At 39.9% G+C, this 22,051-nt stretch overlaps 1 protein-coding gene across 1 annotated transcript; it reads right to left on the reverse strand.

Annotated features, from left to right (window-relative positions):
• Positions 1-3,296: 3,296 nt before the first annotated feature.
• Positions 3,297-21,300, reverse strand: dyrk3 (dual specificity tyrosine phosphorylation regulated kinase 3). The gene is made up of 3 exons (XM_072563666.1): positions 20,796-21,300; positions 18,067-18,182; positions 3,297-7,023 (listed from the first exon to the last, which is right to left on the reverse strand). The coding sequence occupies exons 1-3, from the start codon at positions 20,845-20,847 to the stop codon at positions 5,446-5,448; spliced, it is 1,746 nt and encodes a 581-aa protein (XP_072419767.1). The 5' UTR covers positions 20,848-21,300; the 3' UTR covers positions 3,297-5,445.
• Positions 21,301-22,051: the final 751 nt, after the last annotated feature.

The following is a 22,051-nucleotide window of genomic DNA, read 5'->3' on the forward strand; positions in this document are numbered from 1 at the left end:
CCTTTCAACATCTACCTAGTCAGGTCGCCTCAGGATCTGATATGTTTCAATTAAATCACCTCTAACTCTCCTAAACACCAGGGGACACAGGCCACCTTCTCAAGGGCAAATAATGAATGTTAGTAGTACCAGAAAAGTTCTTCCCAGGTTCTTGGTCAACTTGTCTAGAACATCCTTGCAATTTGCTGTCAAGTTCTTGTCCTGTAATGCTTGTAAAACATCTTGGCGCTATATAAATGCAGGTCACTGTAAGAGATAACCCACTGCAATGTTTAAATGAAGGCGAATATTTTGGTCTGAGAATATTTTCAGTGTTTCTGTCAATGTATCTACATAAAAGAGAAAATAAATCCAAAAGTTCATATCTGACATTGCATTAAATGAGGTTGTACTTACAGTACATTAGAGGGGAGTTTGATCATTTTTGAGTACATCTTTAAGCTCAAAACACTACTGTTGAAAGAATTCACAAATATTAGTAAGTTGACAGGGAAAAACAGCTTCTCACATATCGTACTGACCTCCTTGGAGTAATTAAAATAGTTGCTCACCTTGTATTCAGTCACATTTGCCAATTTTGTTTGATATAACTGACAACTCACAATAGCTTGCAAAACTTTAGAAGTTTCAAAACTAATCTACTAGCTTGTAACAACATAAAAAAAGACTAGCTAATTATGGCATTAAAGACCAACATTCATTACATTAAATGCTAAGTTTTTACTTCACCCAATTGTCGAGTGCTGCCATAAAAACCATTGTTTTGAAATTCCAGTAGTTTCTGCCCCAAAATTTACTTTTGCAATAGTGATAATTTTATCATTTGTACTATTGATGAAGGTGGAACAAGGTTTCCAGAATTGCAATAAAGATTTTCATACAGTAAAATTAAACTCACTTCTACCAGACAACCTTGCTTATGATTGGGATGTCCATAAACTTAATCTCAATAAGACACTTTGCTCCACACCATACTGCCTGACAGGAGCAATATCAAGTTTAAGGAAATGTTCTCATTAATTTGCATTTATTATGTAACGTATGTGGATCTTAAGGGGCAATTTTCACTTTGACTGCTTGGGTAGTAAACAGAGTAGGTAACTTGCCCATTATAGAACTCCATTGTTAGATTCTACAAATAGCCAGATGATCTGCTCAGTTATTTTACTACTCTTAATTACCCCCTTGCCATTTCAGTATTATCCATCAATGAGGTTACAACATTAAGAATAGCCCTTTCCAGATTCTTAAAACAGAACAAGCCTGTGAGCGTGAAACACAAGCACAAGTAGAAGTCAGATGGTTGGGTTTTGTGGACAGACAGGCTATATTTTAGACACCACTATTTCAGACTGAAAAGTTAAATTCGTGATAGATTCCTGCCAGTTACTGCCAAGGAAAGTACAGTTAAAATGCAAGTTGCATTGTTGTTCCTCCTGCTCACCCCATGAAGCCTGAGAGGTGATCTTCCCACTATGGATTTGAATTTCTGAACTTGAGATATTGTAAAAGGATACATCAAAACACTACCAGTTCCACAGCAACTGAAAATTTATGCCGATATCTATAGGCATGCTTTGTTTAATTTATTGGTGAATCAGCAGCTTTCTATGCATTGAACTGACTCATTAGATCACATTGTGAAATACTTATAATGTGCTGCGGAAATTTCTTGTACCTTCTGAATTGTTATTCATAAATGTCTGAGACAGAGTGCTTCATGTGGTTTGTTTGGCATGTTGCAATTTGATAGATAAAAGAAACAGGGCTCATGCAAGACGAGATGGTGTAATTTCGATTTTCAGCACATTGAACATAATTAAATTGCGTGAGTCTAGTTCATAGCAGCACTTCAGGGTTGAGGCAAAAAAAATAATTTCCATTTAGATTTTATGATTAAGAATGGATTGAACATTAATTATCTACATTTTGTTTTGCTGGTAAAACTGGCAGTGACTGCTTTGTAATGCCAAGAAAAAGTTGTTAGTTTCACACAAAGCTTAAAATCACTGTTTCGTGGGCTTTTGGTAAACTAACACAGTGGCTGCTTTATACCAATTTAATCGTACACACACAGAACAAGTTTGTAACAAGGATTAGCAAGAAACCACCTGCTTCAGTACTTCACTAAATGGTTCAATCTCCAACTCATGCATGACAACAAACAGACTCCAGGTCCACTTAGCCCAGTACTTCCCAAACTTTCCCTCCACTGTGATCCCATTTTGAAGTTGCAAACTGTCACAACCCTTCAGTGAAGGCAAGTGGGGGTGGATTTTTCTTTATTTTGGAGGGGCAGAAAAAAAAACACTATGGCAGCTATTGTTGCCTACTTAGGTTTTCAATTCCATTTTAGGAAGCCCAAACTCTGTTCATCCATCTGATTTCTCAAGAGCAGAAACAAGCAGCAGTTGCATGAACTGCATATAGTGCAAGATAATTTTTTTCTTCAAGCAATACTTGAAGATGGGGGCAATAATTTGCACATATCAAGTTTCACATTTAAAATTCTCTTTGGCAAATAAAGCATATAGGATTTCAGTAACCAAAATTTTATTACACCTGAAATTATTCCAATAGATGTTTTAATACAGAGGAACCTCGATTATCTGAATATCAATTATCCAAATTTTGGATATCTGAAGATCCCGCAACCTGACATCAGAGGTAAGTGCATTTGAATTACCTGTACTGAAGAATGTGTGAAAACATTGGCAAAATCAGAGAAACACAAGCACCTCAAGCATCAGCGACTGGATATTTTTTACATAAGGGCTAGTTATACAGCCCTTTGCAAAAGTAAGTGCTTTATTCTAGTCACTTTACCAGGCCATACATGGTGAAAAAAAAGGCACAGAATGTTAACGTATGCACTAACGTATGCACGAGACAGTGCTTCTGTCTTTCTGCCACGACACCGAGTTCAGCGGAAACTGACAATTATGATTGTAGCAGCTGTTCCAGACCTTGTTTAATGCTGGGATTTCATACATTTATGTAATGGTAAGGGTTCAGTCTTCTCAGTTTAACCTGCAATTTGCAGCATGGAAAGATTAGTTTGTTTAAATAGCAGACTCATCAAAATTATAGATTTAAACAAACTCTCCGGTAGAGCACAGCGTTCTCTCAGTATGGCTTCCCTTGTTTAAGGTCAAATTGATCATCCAAATAAGCAATTATCTGAATGAAATATGCCCGCCCATCTCGTTCAGATAATCGAGGTTCCTCTGTAATGTTAAACCATTGGATTATCCTTATCTATATACCTTTATAAAGTAGGAGAAATGAACTTCATGAAGTGTTTGTTCAATTTATTAATAGTAAATAGTTTGGGTCTTCACTTGACCAGTTATCAAAATTTACTGTTGTAACATTTCTTAAACTGTACCAACTAAACCTGAAAAGTGTACAATTCTAAGATTAAAAACACCCATCAAATGGAAACATTAAAAACTCCTGTAAACCACCGTAGTAATCAAACAAGAGTACTTAAATTTGCACTTTGGATATTCAAGCTTTAGTGAATGTTGCTTAAAATGTGCTTTGTCTTGCCTTTATAAATTGTTCCGATGGGATCAAGGTCAAGTTAGGAAATATCAGTTGGAGGAGGACCGATTGTAGCATTTATGAAAACTTTCCAGTGCAGGGGAGGATATTTAGATCATACTTGAAGTGAATAGTTTCACTTCAAAATAACCTGCACATTGTGAACAGGCAATTTCAGGCCAAAATTTTACAGTCTACAATTGGTGAAGAGTCAGGGTATGGAAACGTTTCATCCAATTATTCTCGAGAAATCAGCATGCAGAAACACAAAAGTGGTGATGTGAAACATTGTTTTTTGCACTGTTGGTTGCTAGCTTCCATTATTTCAAATAATGGCAAACCATATACTAAATATTTTTTGGCATTATTTCTCTTTGTGTAGACTTTTAAAAAAAATGTTGTACTGTTTGCAATCAGACTGCTATACTGGCAACGAAACTGCCACCTCCGTAATGCAATTAAGGTACTGCAGAATTATACATTTTTGCTACATTTTAGATTCTGCAACCCATTCTGCTCTGGCACCATTTTGAATATAAATTGCTGATCAATGAGCAATGATAGTGAATTCTGGTTAAGCCTTGGTGCTTATTTGGCATCATGCAAAACATTTACCAAAAGCGTGCTCCTCATCTGCACTCCCACTTTTAGTCTACTTACTTAACCACTGATATTAATCCCCAATAGCACATTTACAAAGCCAAATTTTTGCAGTTTTTTTCTCCAAGATGGCACCTAGAGCTTACAAAAAAAAAGCAAAATAAAACTCAGCTCATGACAAAGTCACCCTAAAATTGCCTTCCTCAGAAAGAGAGAACGCTAGGTGAAATTCAGCTGCCACAAATCTTGTTCAAATTTGCCAATTAATTGCTTCTTTCCCAAAGGTGCTATATACCCAAGGACATTTGCAAGTTTAGGATGGGAGATGGGACCCAGGGGAGGACACAGGACAACTAACAGCTATATAAATTTTGAAAGCCCCGATCTGAAGAGTTCAGAAGGGTATGTGTCTCACAAGCAATGTTTGGAATAAATTGTCACCCAGAAGAATAAAAAGCACTGGTTTCTTTGACAAGAGTGATTAATAGATTTCCATTGCATAGCGTAGAGGGGAGCTGACAGTTCATTCCTGCATTAGGATGATAGCAAGGTATTGTGTGTAACACACTGAAATAAAGCTGGTTTGCAGTACCCAACCATAGCTGAGCTCATGACCTCACAGGCCTTTTTTGTGACTCATAAAAAAAGCAAATAAAAATACAATTGGCTAATTTGGCATAGAGTGGCAATTAATTACCAGATGTTTTAAGGCCAATCACTGCATGAACAGGATCGTTAGTGACTGACATCAAGTCTTCTCGATTTCCACCAAAGCCTCATTCAATAAAGTTCAGCATGCAGGTACATTTGGGAGGGGGAGGAACTGGAAACATGTTGGCAGCTCATAGGATCCTTACTAATAAAAAAACTGTATTGAAGAATGACAATTTTGTTTTAGAAAATTTTAACTAAACTCAAATGTGGTCAAAAGAAGTTAAATGAGACTTGACACAGACAAGTCTTGAGCACAATATTTTATATTCAGTCACCTCATCTCAGGGTAGTTAAAAATATTAAGTGAGATTTAATTACAGTACATTTACTTCATATTATTTTCAAACTAGGGGTATTCATATTTTAATTCAGATTAAAAATTACAATAGTCTTGAGTGGGTCAGACGGATAAAGAATAATTTTATGCACTTTAATGCAAATTGGAAATTACGGTAGTTTCTTTCAAATTGAAATACATAATTTGGAAATACCTGTTTAACATTTACCAGCAAAAAGACCTATATAAGAAACTTTTTTTTTTGCATTTGACATGTTCTCCGGTTTAATTTGCAGCACACAATAGCCTTAGCTAACTAATTTTGGAAGCACAGTACGTAGAGGTATATTATTTCCATTTGAATCAGCCATCTGCACCAAATTGGTCCTTAGTTTGGTGCTTGTGCCAAGATTTTGGGGTAACTTGGAAACAATTCCAGGCAAGGAACTATTGCTATCTGGTGTAGATTTAACTGGTGTAGTCTTCTCCACAGTGGGTGGTTTAGATAAACGTCTAACTAGCCATGAATGTCTCAAAGCCTGGGTGGGTGTTATGCGATTAGCTGGCTCCCATTCCAAACACCTCTTTAGGAAGCTGATGAAGAGTGAGTCTTCACAACCCTTCAATGCCGTCATCCAGCTCCTGCTACCTGGTGGCCCTCGCAGCTTACCTCTTCTAGAGCGGCCACCGTTCACAATGACTGTGTTATCTGGGAGTGTAGTGATACTGCAATAACGGGGTTGATTCTTGGAGTTGAAGAAGTTCTTGGCTCTTTTGCACTGATCCAACATTTTCTGAGGTGGAGACCCTAAAAGTTCCATTATACAGGCCAATTGATCTCCTTCATCTTCCCCAGGAAAGAGAGGGTATCCCGTCAATAGTTCAGCAAGGATGCAACCAAAGCTCCACATGTCAATGGGCATCCCATAACGCGAGCCGAGGATAACCTCAGGGGCTCGATAAAATCGCGACTGGATGTAGGTGAAAATGCGCTGATGCTCGTAACAGCTGGACCCAAAATCGATCACTTTGATGCCACTACGGCCTTGCTGTTTCAGTAAAATATTTTCTGGCTTCAAATCACAATGAATAATTCGATTTTTTTGCAATGCTTCCAGGCACTGTAGAATGGAATGGGCAAACTTCCGTACTAACTGCAGGCTGAATCCCAGGAACTTGTTTCTTTTGATCAGCTCATACAGGTTCATGCTCAACAGTTCAAAGGTCATGCAGGTGTGATTGCGGAATGTGAAGTTTTCCAGCATGTGGATAATATTCATTTGCAAGTTCTTGTCTTGTTTTTTCAAGTGTTCCAGAATTCTGATCTCTTCTACAGCCTGCCGGTGGAACCGCTTCTCATTTCGCACTACCTTCAATGCCAGGTGCTGCCGCAATTTGTGGTCATACACTTTAGCTACCTGCCCAAAGCTTCCCTTCCCAATAACTTTAAGTATCTCGTATCTATATGCTACATGATCATGAGGCAGAAGAATGTATGCCGCTTGATCATCATCATAACCACAGTTGTTTGAGCCACCTACTACACCTTGTCGCTTTTTCGCATTTAAGCCCATAAAGTAAATTTCAGGATAGTTAAAGATTTCCTGATGCTCATAGGAAGACAACTGATGCATGTGCATCTTCATGGCTTGGGTTGGTGATATTGCAGCTTTTGACTTGGGCGTAATGCTGTCTGATTTAGATGATGCTGTACCATCAGGGGTCTTTTCCTTAAGTGAAGGGAGTGCTGTTTTACAAGTTCGAGCAACAGTAGACTGCATAGTTGCATTATTCCGCCTGTTTCCAGCATCTTCAAACAAATGTTGCACCTTGACTTGAGTCCGACATGAAGCTGGCAGATGATCTTTCATTGTGCTCTTGCCAATCTAAAATGTGAACAGAAGAAAAATGCTCAGCTTGCCAAAACAAAAAATAGTATTAGATCAAACTGCACAATGACTAACTTTTCATTAGCATCCTTTAAAGCACTATTGTTCAATAAATATCACTGACTCAGTATATATGTACCTGGAGTGACATTCTATCTTAGCGTACTAGAGATGTACAGTATGGAAACAACTCTTTGCTCCAACTTGACCACACTCACCAGATCTCCTAAAATTAATCTAGTCCCATTTGCCAGCATTTGGACCATATCCCTCTGAACTCTTATACGCATCCAGATACTTTTAAATGTTACAATTTGTACCAGCCTCCACCATTTCCTCTGGCAGCTCATTCCATACACACACCACCCTCTGCAGCTAAATGCTTTTTTTTTTGTTAAATGGAAAATCTTGTGTGTGTGTGTGTATATATAAAAAACACAAAAATACATATCAAATGTATTTACTGAAATGCCCACCATCATTCTGCAAAGTAACGTGCTTACAATGATTAAAAATTCATTAACACAACTATTTTCACCCAAAGTAAATATACACACACCATGTAAATACACTTATACATTGCCAATATTGGTTTCTCTTTTTTTATTTAGTAAAGGGAAATTCATTAGCCACACTTGGGTTCTGAATTAATCACATGCGGTTCATGGCCAGATTTCGGAGATTGCATTCATGTGCTCTCAGTTTCATCAAATTCTAAATTCAAATAGAATAAAAATACAGATTTACAAAGAGTTCTCAAACAATTATTCATTTCCTTTATTCCCCCACCTAAGGTAATAGTAATAAGTTAAACATGGAGGAATGGTACCCTTAATGGAACCATTGCAAATACAATTTCTACATTTATTTAAACTGACCAATTAGTATAAATCGGATTGTGTGCGCCAAGTTTTTTCATTTGGTCCACTTAATAGCTGGCCAGAAATTTCATCAGTACAGAGGGCCCACTGAGGAAATTTAATACTAGTGATATTAGTTGTGCACATTTTGTTTTTCTTTCCACCCCTCCTACAGCAAAGAAGCTAATGTTCACTTCAATACAGCTTAAGACCTGGCCTGCTCTCACATAGACACTAAATGGCCATTTGCAGTGAGCACTGCAAATTTTATAATAAGCTGCATTAGTTATCCTGTGCTCATCAAACATCCACAGAAGCACGTTCTAGTAGTCAATGAAAAGCAAACAGTTTTTGAGAATCATGACCAACATTCCTCTCACTAGTTCAAGGACAATGAGGCTGATTGTATTTCCAGCCAAGACATGATAGCTGGTTAAGATGTTATAATTTAAAAGTAAAGCTTTACAGTATTGTAAGTGTCCAGAAACAGATTTCTTTTTTTCTAGTGAATGCAGATGCAAGGTCCCATTGCTGCGCACATTCTTGTACCATAATTAACCAGATTTTAGTGATTCTTCACAATTAACAACATTACCATAGTCAGGTGAGTTCGTCATTTTTTTTATACATTCACGAGATATGAATTGTGCTGGCTGGGCCACCATTTATTGGTCATTCCTAATTACCCTTGAGAAGATAGTGGTGAACTGCCTTCTTGAACTTGCAAAACCATTTGGCATGGGTACACCCAGAGTGCTGTTAGGGAGTGAATTCCAGGGTCTTGACAGTGACACTGAAGGAACAGGTTTATATTTCCAAATGAAGATGGTGAGTGGCTTGGAGGAGAACTTGCAAGAGTGCTATTCCCATGTATTTAGTGCCTGTCATTGTAGATATTAGTGGTTGCGGGTTTGGAAGGTGCTGTGTAAAGGGCCTTGGTGAATTACTGAAGTGCATTTTGTAGGTGGTACACAATGCTGCTGCTGTGCATTGGTGACACAGGAAGCGAACTCTTGTGGATGTGGCACCAATCAAGTGGACTGCTTCACTGTGGATGGTGCTAAGCTTCTTGAAGTGTAGTTGGATTTGCAGTCATCCAGATAAGTGGGGTGTATTCCATCACACTCTTGACTTGTACCTTGTAGATGGTGAAAAGGCTTTGGGGAGTCAGGTGCGAAAATACACACTGCAGGATCTGACCTGGTGTGAGATTGTGTGCAACAGTGTGAGTGAGCTTGAGTGCCTGAGTTTCACGACAACATACATTATCAGCCCAAGCTGGCATAATATCCAGCCCTTCCTGCATTTGGCCATGAATGGCTGCAGTCCTCTTGTTCTCCACATTTCTGGTTAACATGCACTTGTACTCTTAGGAACTGTATTTTCAATACTGCTATAACCTAGTGTTTTGTAACAGTCAGGGTCAGCATTTTCACTCGCATCACCTTTGAAGACGACCAGCATTTAAAGCTGAAGGACAGTCAGCCTCTAAGCCTAATTACTTAGACATTACCAAAAAAAAGATAAATGTTTGAATATTCCACCTTCTCGATTCCAAGACTGCAATAGGAAAGTGTTCCATTCAGCAGTTATGCTATGTTTTTTATTTAAATCAGTACCAAAACTCAATTGCAGATTCTCTTCCACCACCACTCTATTCATAATTACAGCTAAACATGGGCAATTCTTTCAAGATGAACAACTAAGGGCTACAAATAATAAGAACCTAATAAGAACATGTATCTGTCAATTTAGACCCAGGGTAATTGCAGATCTTTGATTGCTAAAATAGTGAAGTAACTGCATTGGGTTACTATTGTCAGTGAAAATGGAATATAACCAGAGCTTAACAAGGAAATACTGAGACTAATGCTACAGTTCAGATGTCCCCTTGAAGCCAACAGCAATATATTATTTGATGACATACACGCCAGATCTTTAATCAGTAAAGGAATCGAATGTTACAGGAAAAAGGCAGGGAAGTAGAATTGAGGATTATCAGATCACCCATGATCACATTCAATGGCAGAAGACTTGACAGGGTGAGTGGCCTACATTTTATAGGTATTATTACTTCAATGAATAAAATATAGGTGTTTTTTCAAAATGTCTTTTCCACTCAAATAATCTGTATTAGACAGGGAGCTAACCTACAAGAATACCAAAGGAGTCAGAAACACATTTATACAGAAGTAAAGCACACACAACTTGGAGCCCTCCTTAAATCTCCAAGTTATTTTATAAAGGTGAGAGTGGGTTCCTGTCCACCCCCAGGCAACTAATGCAAAGAGAATAATGAGGCCGGATACCAGTTTATATCCTAGTTCCATCAAAAATTACTGGGATGGCAGTGGGTGCCAAAAGTATTTGGGTGGAAAGTACATTTCAGAAGGGGCCAGAAGTTATGATAAAATGAAACAAGATCTTTCTCTAGTTACGTAGGATCATGTGATGATGTTTCCTGCTTCTCAATACAAATGCAAGGCATTATTGGAGGTATAATAGACAAAGTAATAAACATGCATAACTAGACACTAGTAAATCTTCATATATTCACAGGCACTTGACAGAATATTTGCATTTTCTATCACACCATGCAGACATTTGTAAAGTTCCTTCCAGAAATGACACTGAAAATTCCTGATTCTACACAAGAGAAACATCAAGTTAAAGAACTTAAAAAGACATTGACATGTGATGGAGTGGGCAGATAGGTGGCAGAAGAGGTTCATTTTGAAGTATACAAAAAGTGAAGAGTCAGTATTACGTGTACTAATCTAAAGAGCAGAAAGAGAGACTGGTTTCGCTGAAATGAATTTATTTAACCTCCCAATTAAGGACTATATGGTATATTGTCTACTTGTTAAGGACAGTGCAGCTTTAACAGAAGATAACACATGCTGCTACGAGTCTTTTGTTGTCTATTAAAAGTAAAAGAGACCTATTAACAGTCCAGAGAATATTGTGAAACGTGACTGGACACACTCCAATACCTGTTTGCAAAGAAGCACAGCACAGCTTGCAAATATAAGCAGTAAAATTGAATTCAGAACCTCTGCATTAGATTAGGATGTGGGAGGGGGACAGAGTGTGGAGGTGACAACATCAGCCAAGGTCAACTCAGCAATTGTCAAATAGTGCTTAGGTCCTGGGATCTAAAGTGAAAGAGAAATAGTTATAACAATTACTATGGGAACAGTAGGGGGAAAAAAGTAAGAGGAATGGTCTTCAAGCATTGTAACACCAAGCAGAACAAAGACAAAGAATCTACAAGAAATATTGGACGCTTCCGATATAGCAATATGATCATAGGTGACTTTATGCCACATATGAAATTGGAAAATTAGAAAATTGGCAGTAGCTGCCTGGATAAGGAGTTCATAGAATGTTTCATAGATTGTTACTTAGAGCAGCACATTCTGGAATTGAGTAGAGAGCACAGGTTACATTAGACTTGGTAATAGGATACAGGATTAATGAGTGACCTCAGAGTAAAGACACCCCTAAGCAGCAACGGTCACTCTACGATTGAATTTTACATCCAGTTTGAAAGCAAGATGATTGGGTCCACAATTAATATTTTAAACTTCAATAAAAGCAACTTTGGGCATGAAAGCTGATCTTATTGAAGTTAACAGACATCTGAGACTAAGGAGTAAATCGATAGAGAAGCAGTAGCAGACATTTGAGGGGATATTTCAGAATACTCAGAAAAAGTAAATTACTTCTCTAAAAGGAAAGGAGGATCCAACATCATTGGTTAACTAAAAATGGTAGAAAAAATAAACTTAAAGAAAATGTACACAACTGCAACCATGTTTGGCAGGTCAGATGATTGGTCAGAACATAAAGAACTGCAGAGGATGACTGAAAGCTTATATCAGAAGGAAGAAATTAGGGTATGAGAGGAAGCTAGCTAGAAATGTAAAACTAGATAGCAAGAATTGGAAAAGACTATGTAAAATGAGTTGGTCTGCCAAACAGCGAGAATGGGGAGTTAATAACAGATAAGAAAATGGCAGATGAAATGGTTAGATACTGTTCTTCTGTTTTTATTATGGACAACAGAAAAAGACAGTACAATAATTGCTTTACTTCAGATGGTGGAACATAGAGAGGAACTTAGTGAAATTTAATCGTGAGGAAAGTGATACCAAGCCAACTGATGGAACCACAGGCTGGTAAGTCTTCAGGTCAAGTTTGACTTCTTTCATGGATCTGACAAAAGGTGACATATGAAATAGGAGATGCTTTGGGATTAATTTTCAAAAAATTTCCTACATTCAAGAAAGGATGCTTCAGACTGGAAAGTAGCAATTATAATCTCCCTATTCAAGAGGTGAGGCAGAAAACCACAGACTAGTTAGCTTGATTTCTGCCATGTATTAGACGTTATCATTAAGCTACGCAGTTAGGAAAATTCAATCAGAAGAGTCAGCATGATTTTATGAAAGCAAAATCATGGTTAGCCAATTTACTCAAGTTCTCTGGAGGAGGATGACATGCTATGGATAAAGGGAACCTTGTGAATGTACTGTGCTTGGATTTCCAGAATGAATTTGATCACATGCCACATTAAAGGTTATTGTAGAAAATAAGAGGTTATCATGTAGGGGGTAATAATATTAGTACAGAAGAAAAATTGGCCTGCAGAAAATAAAGCACTAATGAATGTTTATTTTTCTGGATGGTGGTTATCTCCAGTTTGCTTCCAGTTCCTCGGGCTGGTGAGGTCAGAAACAGGGAGATAATGGACTTGAACGTGTGGCTGGGGAACTGGTGCAGGAAGCAAGGATTTAAATTCTTGGATCACTAGGGTATGTTTTGTGGTAAGCGTAAATTCTACAAGAGAGACGGTTTGCACCTGAATAGGTTAGGGACCAGCATACTGGCAGGCAGGTTTGCTACTGCAACACAGCTATGGGGGAAGGGGACAAACTGGATGTTTAAGAAGGAAATTGGAGGGAAAGTTAGAACAAGGGAAGTCAAGAAAGACAACTGTATCAATGAGGCAGAAAACTCAGAAAGGGATCATGCTGTAAGGTTGAGTGAAATAGGAGTTGATGGGAAGGGTGAGGGCAGTAACAAATTAAAAATACTATACATGAATGCACGAAGCATTAGAAATAAGATGGATGAGCTTGAGGCTCTTTTGGAATTGTGGGGATAACTGAGACGTGGCCTTAAGTGGACAGAACCTGGGAAATAAATATTCAAGGCTACACATGCTATCGTAAGGACAGACTGACGGGCAGAGGGGGTGGGGTGGCCATGTTGGTAAGAGATGATATTCAGTCCCTTGCACGGGGGTACCGAGAATCAGGGGATGTAGATTCAGTGTGGATAGAGCTGAGAAATACTAAGGGTAAAAAGACCCTCTTGGGAGTTGTCTACAGGCCCCCAAACAGTAGTCTGGATGTCAGATGTAAGTTAAATCGGGAGCTGAAATTGGCCTGTCTCAAAGATGTTACTACAGTTGTTATGGGGGATTTCAACATGCAGGTAGACTGGGAGAATCAGGATGGTATTGAACCTCAAGAAAGAGACGGATTCTTAGAACAGCTGGTGCTGGAGCTGACCAGGGAGAAAGCAATTCTGGATCTGATATTGTGCAACGAACCAGAATTGGTCAGGGACCTCGAAGTGAAGGAGCCATTGGGAAGTCGTGACCATAATACAATAAGCTTCAATCTGCAATTTGAGAGGGAGAGGGTACAATCGGAAGTGACAATATTTCTGTTGAATAAAGGGAACTATGGAGCTATGAGAGAGGAGCTGGCCAAAGTTCAATGGTGCAATACCTTAGCAGGGATGACAGTGGAGGAACAATGGAAGATATTTATGTGTATAATGCAGAAGTTGCAGGATCAGCTCATTCCGAAAAGGAAGAAAGATCCTATGAGGAGACAGGAGTGGCCGTGGCTGACGGGGAAGTTAAGAAACATATAAAGTTAAAAGAGAAAAAGTATAACATAGCATAGTGAAGTGGGAAAACGGAGGACTGGGAAGCTTTTAAAGAACAACAGAGGATTACTAAGAAGGAAATCCGCAGAGAAAAAATGAGGTACGAAGGTAAACTGGCCAAAAATATAAAGGAGGATAGTAAAAGTTTTTTTTAGGTACGTGAAAGGCAAAAAAATGGTTAAGACTAAAATTGGGCCCTTGAAGACAGAAACAGGGGAATATATTACGGGGAACAAAGAAATGGCAGAAGAATTGAATTGGTACTTCAGATCTGTGTTCACTGGGGAAGACACAAGCAATCTCCCTGAGGTAACAGTGGCTGAAGGACCTGCACTTAAGGGAATTTATATTTGTCAGGAATTGGTGTTGGAGAGACTGTTAGGTCTGAAGGTTGATAAGACCCCAGGGCCTGATGGTCTACATCCCAGGGTACTGAAGGAGGTGGCTCGAGAAATCCTGGCTGCGTTGGTGATTATTTTCCAGAGTTCGATAGATTCGGGATCAGTTCCTGCGGATTGGAGGGTGGCTAATGTTGTACCACTTTTTAAGAAAGATGGGAGAGAGAAAACAGGAAATTATTGACCAGCTAACCTCAGTGGTGGGAAAGATGCTGGAGTCTATTATAAATGATGAAATTACGACATATCTGGATAGTACTAACAGGATAGGTCAGAGTCAGCGTGGATTTATGAAGGGGAAATCATGCTGGACTAATCTTCTGGAATGTTTTGAGGATGTAACTCTGAAGATGGACGAGGGAGATCCAGTAGATGTAGTGTACCTGGACTTTCAGAAAGCTTTTGATAAAGTCCCACATAGGAGGTTAGTGAGCAAAATTAGGACGCACGGTACTGGGGACAAAGTACTAACTTGGATTGAAAGTTGGTTGGCTGATAAGAAACAAAGAGTAGTGATAAACTGCTCCATTTCGGAATGGCAGGCAGTGACCAGTGGGGTACCACAGGGATCAGTACTGGGACCGCAGCTTTTGACAATATATGTTAATGATATAGAAAATGGTATTAGCAACATTAGCAAATTTGCTGATGATCCTAAGCTGGGTGACAGGGTGAAATGTGATGAGGATATTAGGAGATTACAGGGTGACCTGGACAAGTTAGGTGAGTGGTCAGATGCATGGCAGATGCAGTTTAATGTGGATAAATGTATGGTTATCAACTTTGGTGGCAAGAACAGGAAGGCAGATTACTACCTAAATGGAATCAATTTAGGTAAAGGGGCAGTACAGAGAGATCTGGGTGTTCTTGTACACCAGTCAATGAAGGTAAGCATGCAGGTACAGCAGGTAGTGAAGAAGGCTAATAGCATGCTGGCCTTCATAACAAGAGGGATTGAGTATAGAAGCAAAGAGGTTCTTCTGCAGCTGTACAGGGCCCTGGTGAGACCACACCTGGAGTACTGTGTGCAGTTCTGGTCTCCAAATTTGAGGAAAGACATTCTGGCTATTGAGGGAGTGCAGCGTAGGTTCACGAGGTCAATTCCTGAAATGGCGGAATTACCTTACACTGAAAGACTGGAGCGACTGGGCTTGTATACCCTTGAGTTTAGAAGAGGGGATCTGATTGAGACATATAAGATTATTAAAGGATTGGACATTCTGGAGGCAGGAAACATGTTTCTGCTGATGGGTGAGTCCCGAACCAGAGGACACAGCTTAAAAATACAGGTAGACCATTTAGGACAGAGATGAGGAGAAACTTCTTCACCCAGAGAGTGGTGGCTGTGTGGAATGCTCTGCCACAGAGGGCAGTGGAGGTCCAGTTTCTGGATTCATTTAAGAAAGAGTTGGATAGAGCTCTCAAGGATTGTGGAATCAAGGGCTTTGGAGATAAGGCAGAAACAGGATACTGATTAAGGATGATCAGCCATGATCATATTGAATGGTGGTGCAGGCTCAAAGGGCAGAATGGCCTACTCCTGCACCTATTGTCTATTGGATGGCAAGAAGTATCCAGTGGGGTGCCACCGGGGTTTGATCCTTGGACCCCAGCTATTTACAGTCTACATTGGTGGCTTAGATGTGCGTATAGAAGGCTTTGTAGCCAAATTTGTGAATGACACAAAAATAGGCAGGACGGTAATTGCAATGAAAAAATAGGAACCTTACAAATAGATATAGAGTGGTCAGGAGAGTGGGCCAAAACCTGGCAGATGGAGTTTAATATGGATAAGTGTGAGGTCATGCATTTTGGTTGGAAAAATAGGAAGGTGACCTACTATGTAAACGAGGAGAGACTTCGAGGTGTTCCAGTGCAGAGAGAGCGGAGTGTCCTCATTCAGGAGTCACAGAAAACTAGCATACAGGTACAGCAGATAATAAAGAAAGCAAATGGAATGTTGGCAGTTATACATAAAGGAAGAGAATACAAAGGTAAGCAAGTATTGTTGCAACTATACAAGACATTGCTGAGACCGCAGCTGGAGTACTGTGCACGGTTTTGGTCCCCTTATTTGAGGAAAGATGTAATGGCATTGTAGTCAGTTCATAGGGGGTTCACTATATTGATTCCAGAAATGACGAGTTTGTCACTACCCTAAGCTGTGACAGTAAGCAAATTTAAGCTGGAGTTAAATTTTCATTGGTAATGGGTTGGAGAGATATGGAGAGAAGGCAGGAAAATGGGGGTGAGGAGCACCTCAGCTATGTGAATGACGGAGCAGACTCAATGGGCCAAATGGCCTAATTCTGCCCCTAGATCTTATGAACCTACCAAATAGATCATTGTCTGATTAGCAGGGGGCGATGAGTGGAATTCTGCAGGGTTCTGCATAGAGGCCACTTCTTTTTTTTTTAAACAACTTATGTTAATTATTTAAATAGGGAAAATTAGGCACGGCAGATAAAGTTTAGCAGAAGCAGAGTTTGGAAACTATGCTGTGAAGATGACTTAAGAAGTTTGCAGACTGACAGAGATAAATTGATTGATTGGGTAAAAATCTGCAGATGTAGTTTAATATGAAAATACGCGAAGTTCATTTTTGCAGGAAGTTTGGGGATACACAACCCTTTATCCAAAATCCTTGGGAACAGTTGTTTCTCGGATTTCAGAATTTTCCGATTTCAGAATAAGTGACATTTTCACAGTGAAATAAAATCAAATACCTAACTGCAGACGCACGTGTGAATAGTATGAGCTCTGAGACACAAGTGACGCCTGCCAGTGCTCGGCCACACTGTCACGTCACATCTGAGTGACGTGGTTCCAGTGGGTGTGGAGTTGGGTCATCTGTTTGCACACCAAAATGACACTCCACGAAAAAAAGTTCAGATTTTCGAGCTTTTCAGATTTCAGACAAAGGATTGCGTACCTGTATTACTTCAACAAAGACAGACTGTGGTAATCCACAGTGTAAAGGGACCAGGGTGCTTTAGTGCATGAGTCACAAAAGTTTAGAATTATATATGTCACTGTTAGGACCTCAGCTCAAATTCTATGCATAGTTTTAGTCTCCTTAATTAAGAAATCATTGCAGAAGAGTCAGAGGAGCTATGCTAGATTGCTACCTAGATTGAGGAGAAGACAGGTTAGACAGGGTTTAGAAGAGTGAGGTGTGACTTAATTGAAGTGTGTAGGAACCCAAAACGGTCTTGACAAGGAAGTCTTACAAAGTATCCTCTTGCAGGTGTGTCCAGAACTAGGCATTAATTTTAAAATTGGGGATACCCTTACAGAAGATTGAGAGATTTTAGAAATCTGCCTCAGAATATGGCACTGGTGGCAGTGTGGTCATTAAATATTTTTAACATAAATTCTTGTCATGCAAGGAACTCAAAGGTCAGAGGTAGGTGGGGGATTATGGGGTTCTAAATACAAACAAACCAGACATGAATGGCCAAATGGCCTATCCTGTTCTACTTTGATGTTAGTATGTTCACTCAGCCAGAGTGAACTTGTTAGATACCTCCAGAATAATTACAGTTAAGTCTATAGCAGTGTAAACACATTTACCTGCAGCCTCACAGGCCAATGCTGAATTAATTAAGTTGATGAGGCAAGGGAGATGTGGTGAAATGTAAAAGTATCATATTTCATAGCAAATTTAATACACAGTATTGAGAATGATCCTGTGTTTGTATGTCCTGAGCTCCTCAGTCAAATTAACAAGAATTTATTAACCTGTCCTTTAAGAAATTTTAATGGAATAATAAAATTGCATCATTTTAACGTATGGTACACACTGTGTTTATGCTTACCGTTAAGCTATTAAGAGATGGCAATCCCACAGGGCTTTCCTTCTCCACACACGAGGCTTGGCTCTCAGCTTGATCTACACGCATGTATGAGTCATACAAGACATCCCCAAATTGGGCTGTAAACAGAAAAGTCAAAAGCACACCATTACTCGAGTTACGGACTCAGCAAATAAGTACTAATGTGAGAGAGAGAAATTCACAGCAAATAACTAGCCTATGTTTCCAGCAGGTTACCACTTGCCTTCCCCATTGAAAACCTCACTAAAAGTTGCAATGAATTTTCTTTCTCTTCTCTCTTTGTCAAATAAAAGCATGTATGACATTTTTAGAAATTAGTCTCGGAAGTCTTAATCCCCCTCAAACTGCAAAAGGTGCTTTGGTAAAACATGTAAAACCAGAAAGAAAATAACAATAATCTTTTACTAAAACCAGCCTTTCTCACATCGTTAAATACTGAAGTTTGACATTTAATGTAGCCTGACCCTGTAAGGCATCTCAAAGACTACGTAATCTAAAAAAGTCCAAGTCTTCAATTTTTGTCACTGAAGGTTCTCCACATCAGCAGCTATTTGACTCTCCCTCCTTTGAAAGCAATATAAAATAGTACAAAATGGTCATGTATTTTAAAATAAATGCCATTCCTTTGAGATTACTGGTCTTTTCCAGTTGCAAGAGTCTTAGTGAACATAGTCACTTGTTCTCCGTTCCACCGGTGCAGAAAAGGAGGTTAGCAAACATGGTGTTACTAAAATTGCAATTATTTTTTGAAGCAGTATTAATCATGACATTTAAGGAGCACTTAAAACACTTCAGTGAGCAAAATATTAATTCTATGGGAAAAAGCATGGAATTGACATTAGGCCAGACAAGCCAATGTACAAAGAGCAGTAGTACACCTGTAATGATTCTTGGGGCTGTCAGCTGTGGTGACATTTCTACAATTTCAGTATAGATTTCACAGAACTAAGACTAAGATGAGATGTTAGCAGCTAGGTGGGTCAGAGTACTGAACAAAATAAGGTTTCAAAAAGGTCTCTTTCAATTTGGTGAACCACAATTTGGAATTCATTGTTCCACTCACTCACTAGTCAGATTAACAGAACTGGGAATATGCTACAATGCTACTGATAGCAAACAAACAAAATCTAGAGTGCAAGAGACACTGGATTTAAAGATTACCTGAACCATACTGATCAGTTAACTGCTGCAGTTAAAATTTGTGCCACTGCTGGCATGTTTGCAAACCTCAGACAAAGTTGAGTAACAAATCTAAGAAGGCATTACGTGGCAACAAGATCACCATTTAGAAGGGTGCAACCTAAGTTAGTTATCAATGGAGCTGATCACAGGTTATTTTTAAAAGACAATTAACCCATTAGGTTTACTCCACTGTCACATTAACAAAGCTGAAACAATTAATCTACATAGATGAGCAATAATGTACATTACCGAGATTTAAATAAGGTGTGCAAACTACATTTCACAAACTCACGAACTGCACAAAGAAAGTGAAATATTAAAGTTTTCATTCCATATATATAGTTATCAGACCGTGTTAATACCACCTGAAAACTTAAATCTGCCACTGACAGCATGTGTAACATCTATGTCAAATGGGATCCATAGAAACAGCCACAACTGTTATGTCACAATTATTAGTCATCAGTCGTTGGATTCTAACTCTATTTTCAAACAAAACGATCAGGTAGGATGTTCCATTCACAAGAATGTGTGAACTTGGAACACATCAGCTAGTTTAACAGCCAAAGCTCAGAAGTAATCCTTGCTGAAAGGAACAAGTTACGAGTAGGCATTCTTGAGTCTAACGCACAAACAAAATGTGTAAAATTTAACTGAAGTCATCACAAAACCAGACGGCATGAGGTTACATTCTAAACAGCAAAAAACAAAGTAGAACTTATTTTATGGGAAGGTGGTGCTTGCTGCAGATTTGCAGAAGTTCTATATACTCTTGCACATCCAAAAACTCATGCTATAATCAAAATATCTTAACACATCCCACTGTCATGACTTGCGTGACTCATTATCCTGTTAAAAAACCAAAGAGTGGATGCTGAAAATCAGAAACAAAAAGAGAAATTGCTGAAAAAACTGGACCTGAAACATTAATTCTTTTTCTCCACAAATGCTGCCTCACCCACTGAGTTTTTTTTCAGCACTTTCTATGTTGTTTGTCGTTGTCCTGTCAAGTGGTTACATTAAATGAACAAATTAAATGATCCAAGAACAACATGGGCAGTTTTCGTCAAAGGTGACTCCTTAACAGAAAATCTGAATAAGTTGATCACTTTTTTTTTGAGAAAGTCTAAGCGTGGAGTGGGTAGGGAGCAGATTAAATATGCCTGCAGGAGCGTAACCCAAATGGAACAGAATAAAACCACAACTGCACAATACAAATTATGGTGCTTAAGAAAAAAGTTTGAAGGATCTGCTTTGTTTCAACTCTTGGGCAGAAACTCACCGAAATCAAAGGTTTAAATTCTCCAGCATAAACTTAAAATTATCAAAGTTTTCCGCCTTAACTGTACATAATAGAAAAATAAAAGCATATAATACAATATTAAGATGCAGATCATTTTTCCCCAAAATAAACTAATCCCACTTAATAAAGAACAGTTGACTGGTGATAGCTGATAGAAATGGTGGGGAAGGGGGGAGGTACTGGATGAGCTGACAGACAGGGAGTGAGACTCAGGAGCTTCTTTTACCCGTGGCCAAGTGTCCAGGGGCCGCTGTTTTCCTCGTTAACATGGCTATCATTCAGAGAGTGTTCAGCTGCCTCCAACCGCCGGCCATTGCTCACACAGCTTCCCGGAGCTGGCCATCTGCCTCTGCCGAAAGGCGGGGTGTCGGGGGTGGTGGGAGGGAGGTAGTGATGGAGGGAGGATGTGGTCCAGGCCCAGTACAGCCCAGCCCAGCCCAGCCCGGCCCGGCCCGGCCCGGCCGACCACCTCGCTCACTGTCTTGAGCCCAGCAAGCCGCTGGATCCCACTCCCTCCGGGCGACCGTTTGTCCGTTAGCTGCTCTCTTCCCCCACCCCGGGCCGGCTCGATCTCCTCGATCCGTCACTGAGCGCGCCCCAGCGTCACACACCCGCCCCTGGGCAGAGGCAAACGAAGGGGGTGGGGAACAGAACCGCCCCGCTCATCCCTCTCAACCGCTCCGCTCCAACTGGCACTCAGAGCTCAGACCCACGCCGCGTCCCTGCCACGCCACGGCACGGGTCCGCCCCGCTCACTACTGCCCCTAGTGCTAGGAGGACCTCCTCTTTCCCCCATGCTCATTGCGGCTCATAGTCCTTTGAGGATCTCCTTCCCCCCGCCCCCTTCATGCTCACTGCTGTCCCTAGTGCTGGGAGGACTTCCTTCATCGCCCGCTCTCGGAGGGCCTCCTTTCCCCATGCTCACTGCTACCCCTAGTGCTGGGAGGACCTCCTTCAATGCCCACCCCCATAAAGTAACACTATGAAAGCGGAGTAAGAATCTGAGGCAGGCCAGTCTTGACTGATAGGCCAGATTGAGAGGCCATATGGTCTGCTTTCTAGCTATAGGTCGAAGGAGCAGCGCTCCAAAAGCTCGTATTTGCAATTAAACCTGTTGAACCATCACCTGGTGTCTGGTGATTTTCAACTTTGTCCACCCCAGGTCAACACCAACACTTCCACATCATGTCTATTTTGTATATTTTTGGATTCTGAACCTAGGGCTTTAGGTACACAGTCCTTTGAAAGTTGCATCACAGATGGTTAAGAAGACCTAGAGCATGCTTGCCTTCATTGTTCATACCAGTAAGTATAGCAGTTGGGAAATCATGTTTAGATGGTACAAAAGTGAGGCCACTTTTGGAGTATTGTGTACAGTTCTGGTCACTCTGTGAGAGAAAGGATATCATTAAATAAGAGAGGAGTCAGAAAAGATTTACCAGGACGTTGCCAGGTCTGGATGATTTGAGTTATAATGATAGG

The sequence above is a fragment of the Chiloscyllium punctatum genome, chromosome 45 (genome assembly GCF_047496795.1).
Source record: "Chiloscyllium punctatum isolate Juve2018m chromosome 45, sChiPun1.3, whole genome shotgun sequence".
Lineage (NCBI taxonomy): Eukaryota > Metazoa > Chordata > Chondrichthyes > Orectolobiformes > Hemiscylliidae > Chiloscyllium > Chiloscyllium punctatum.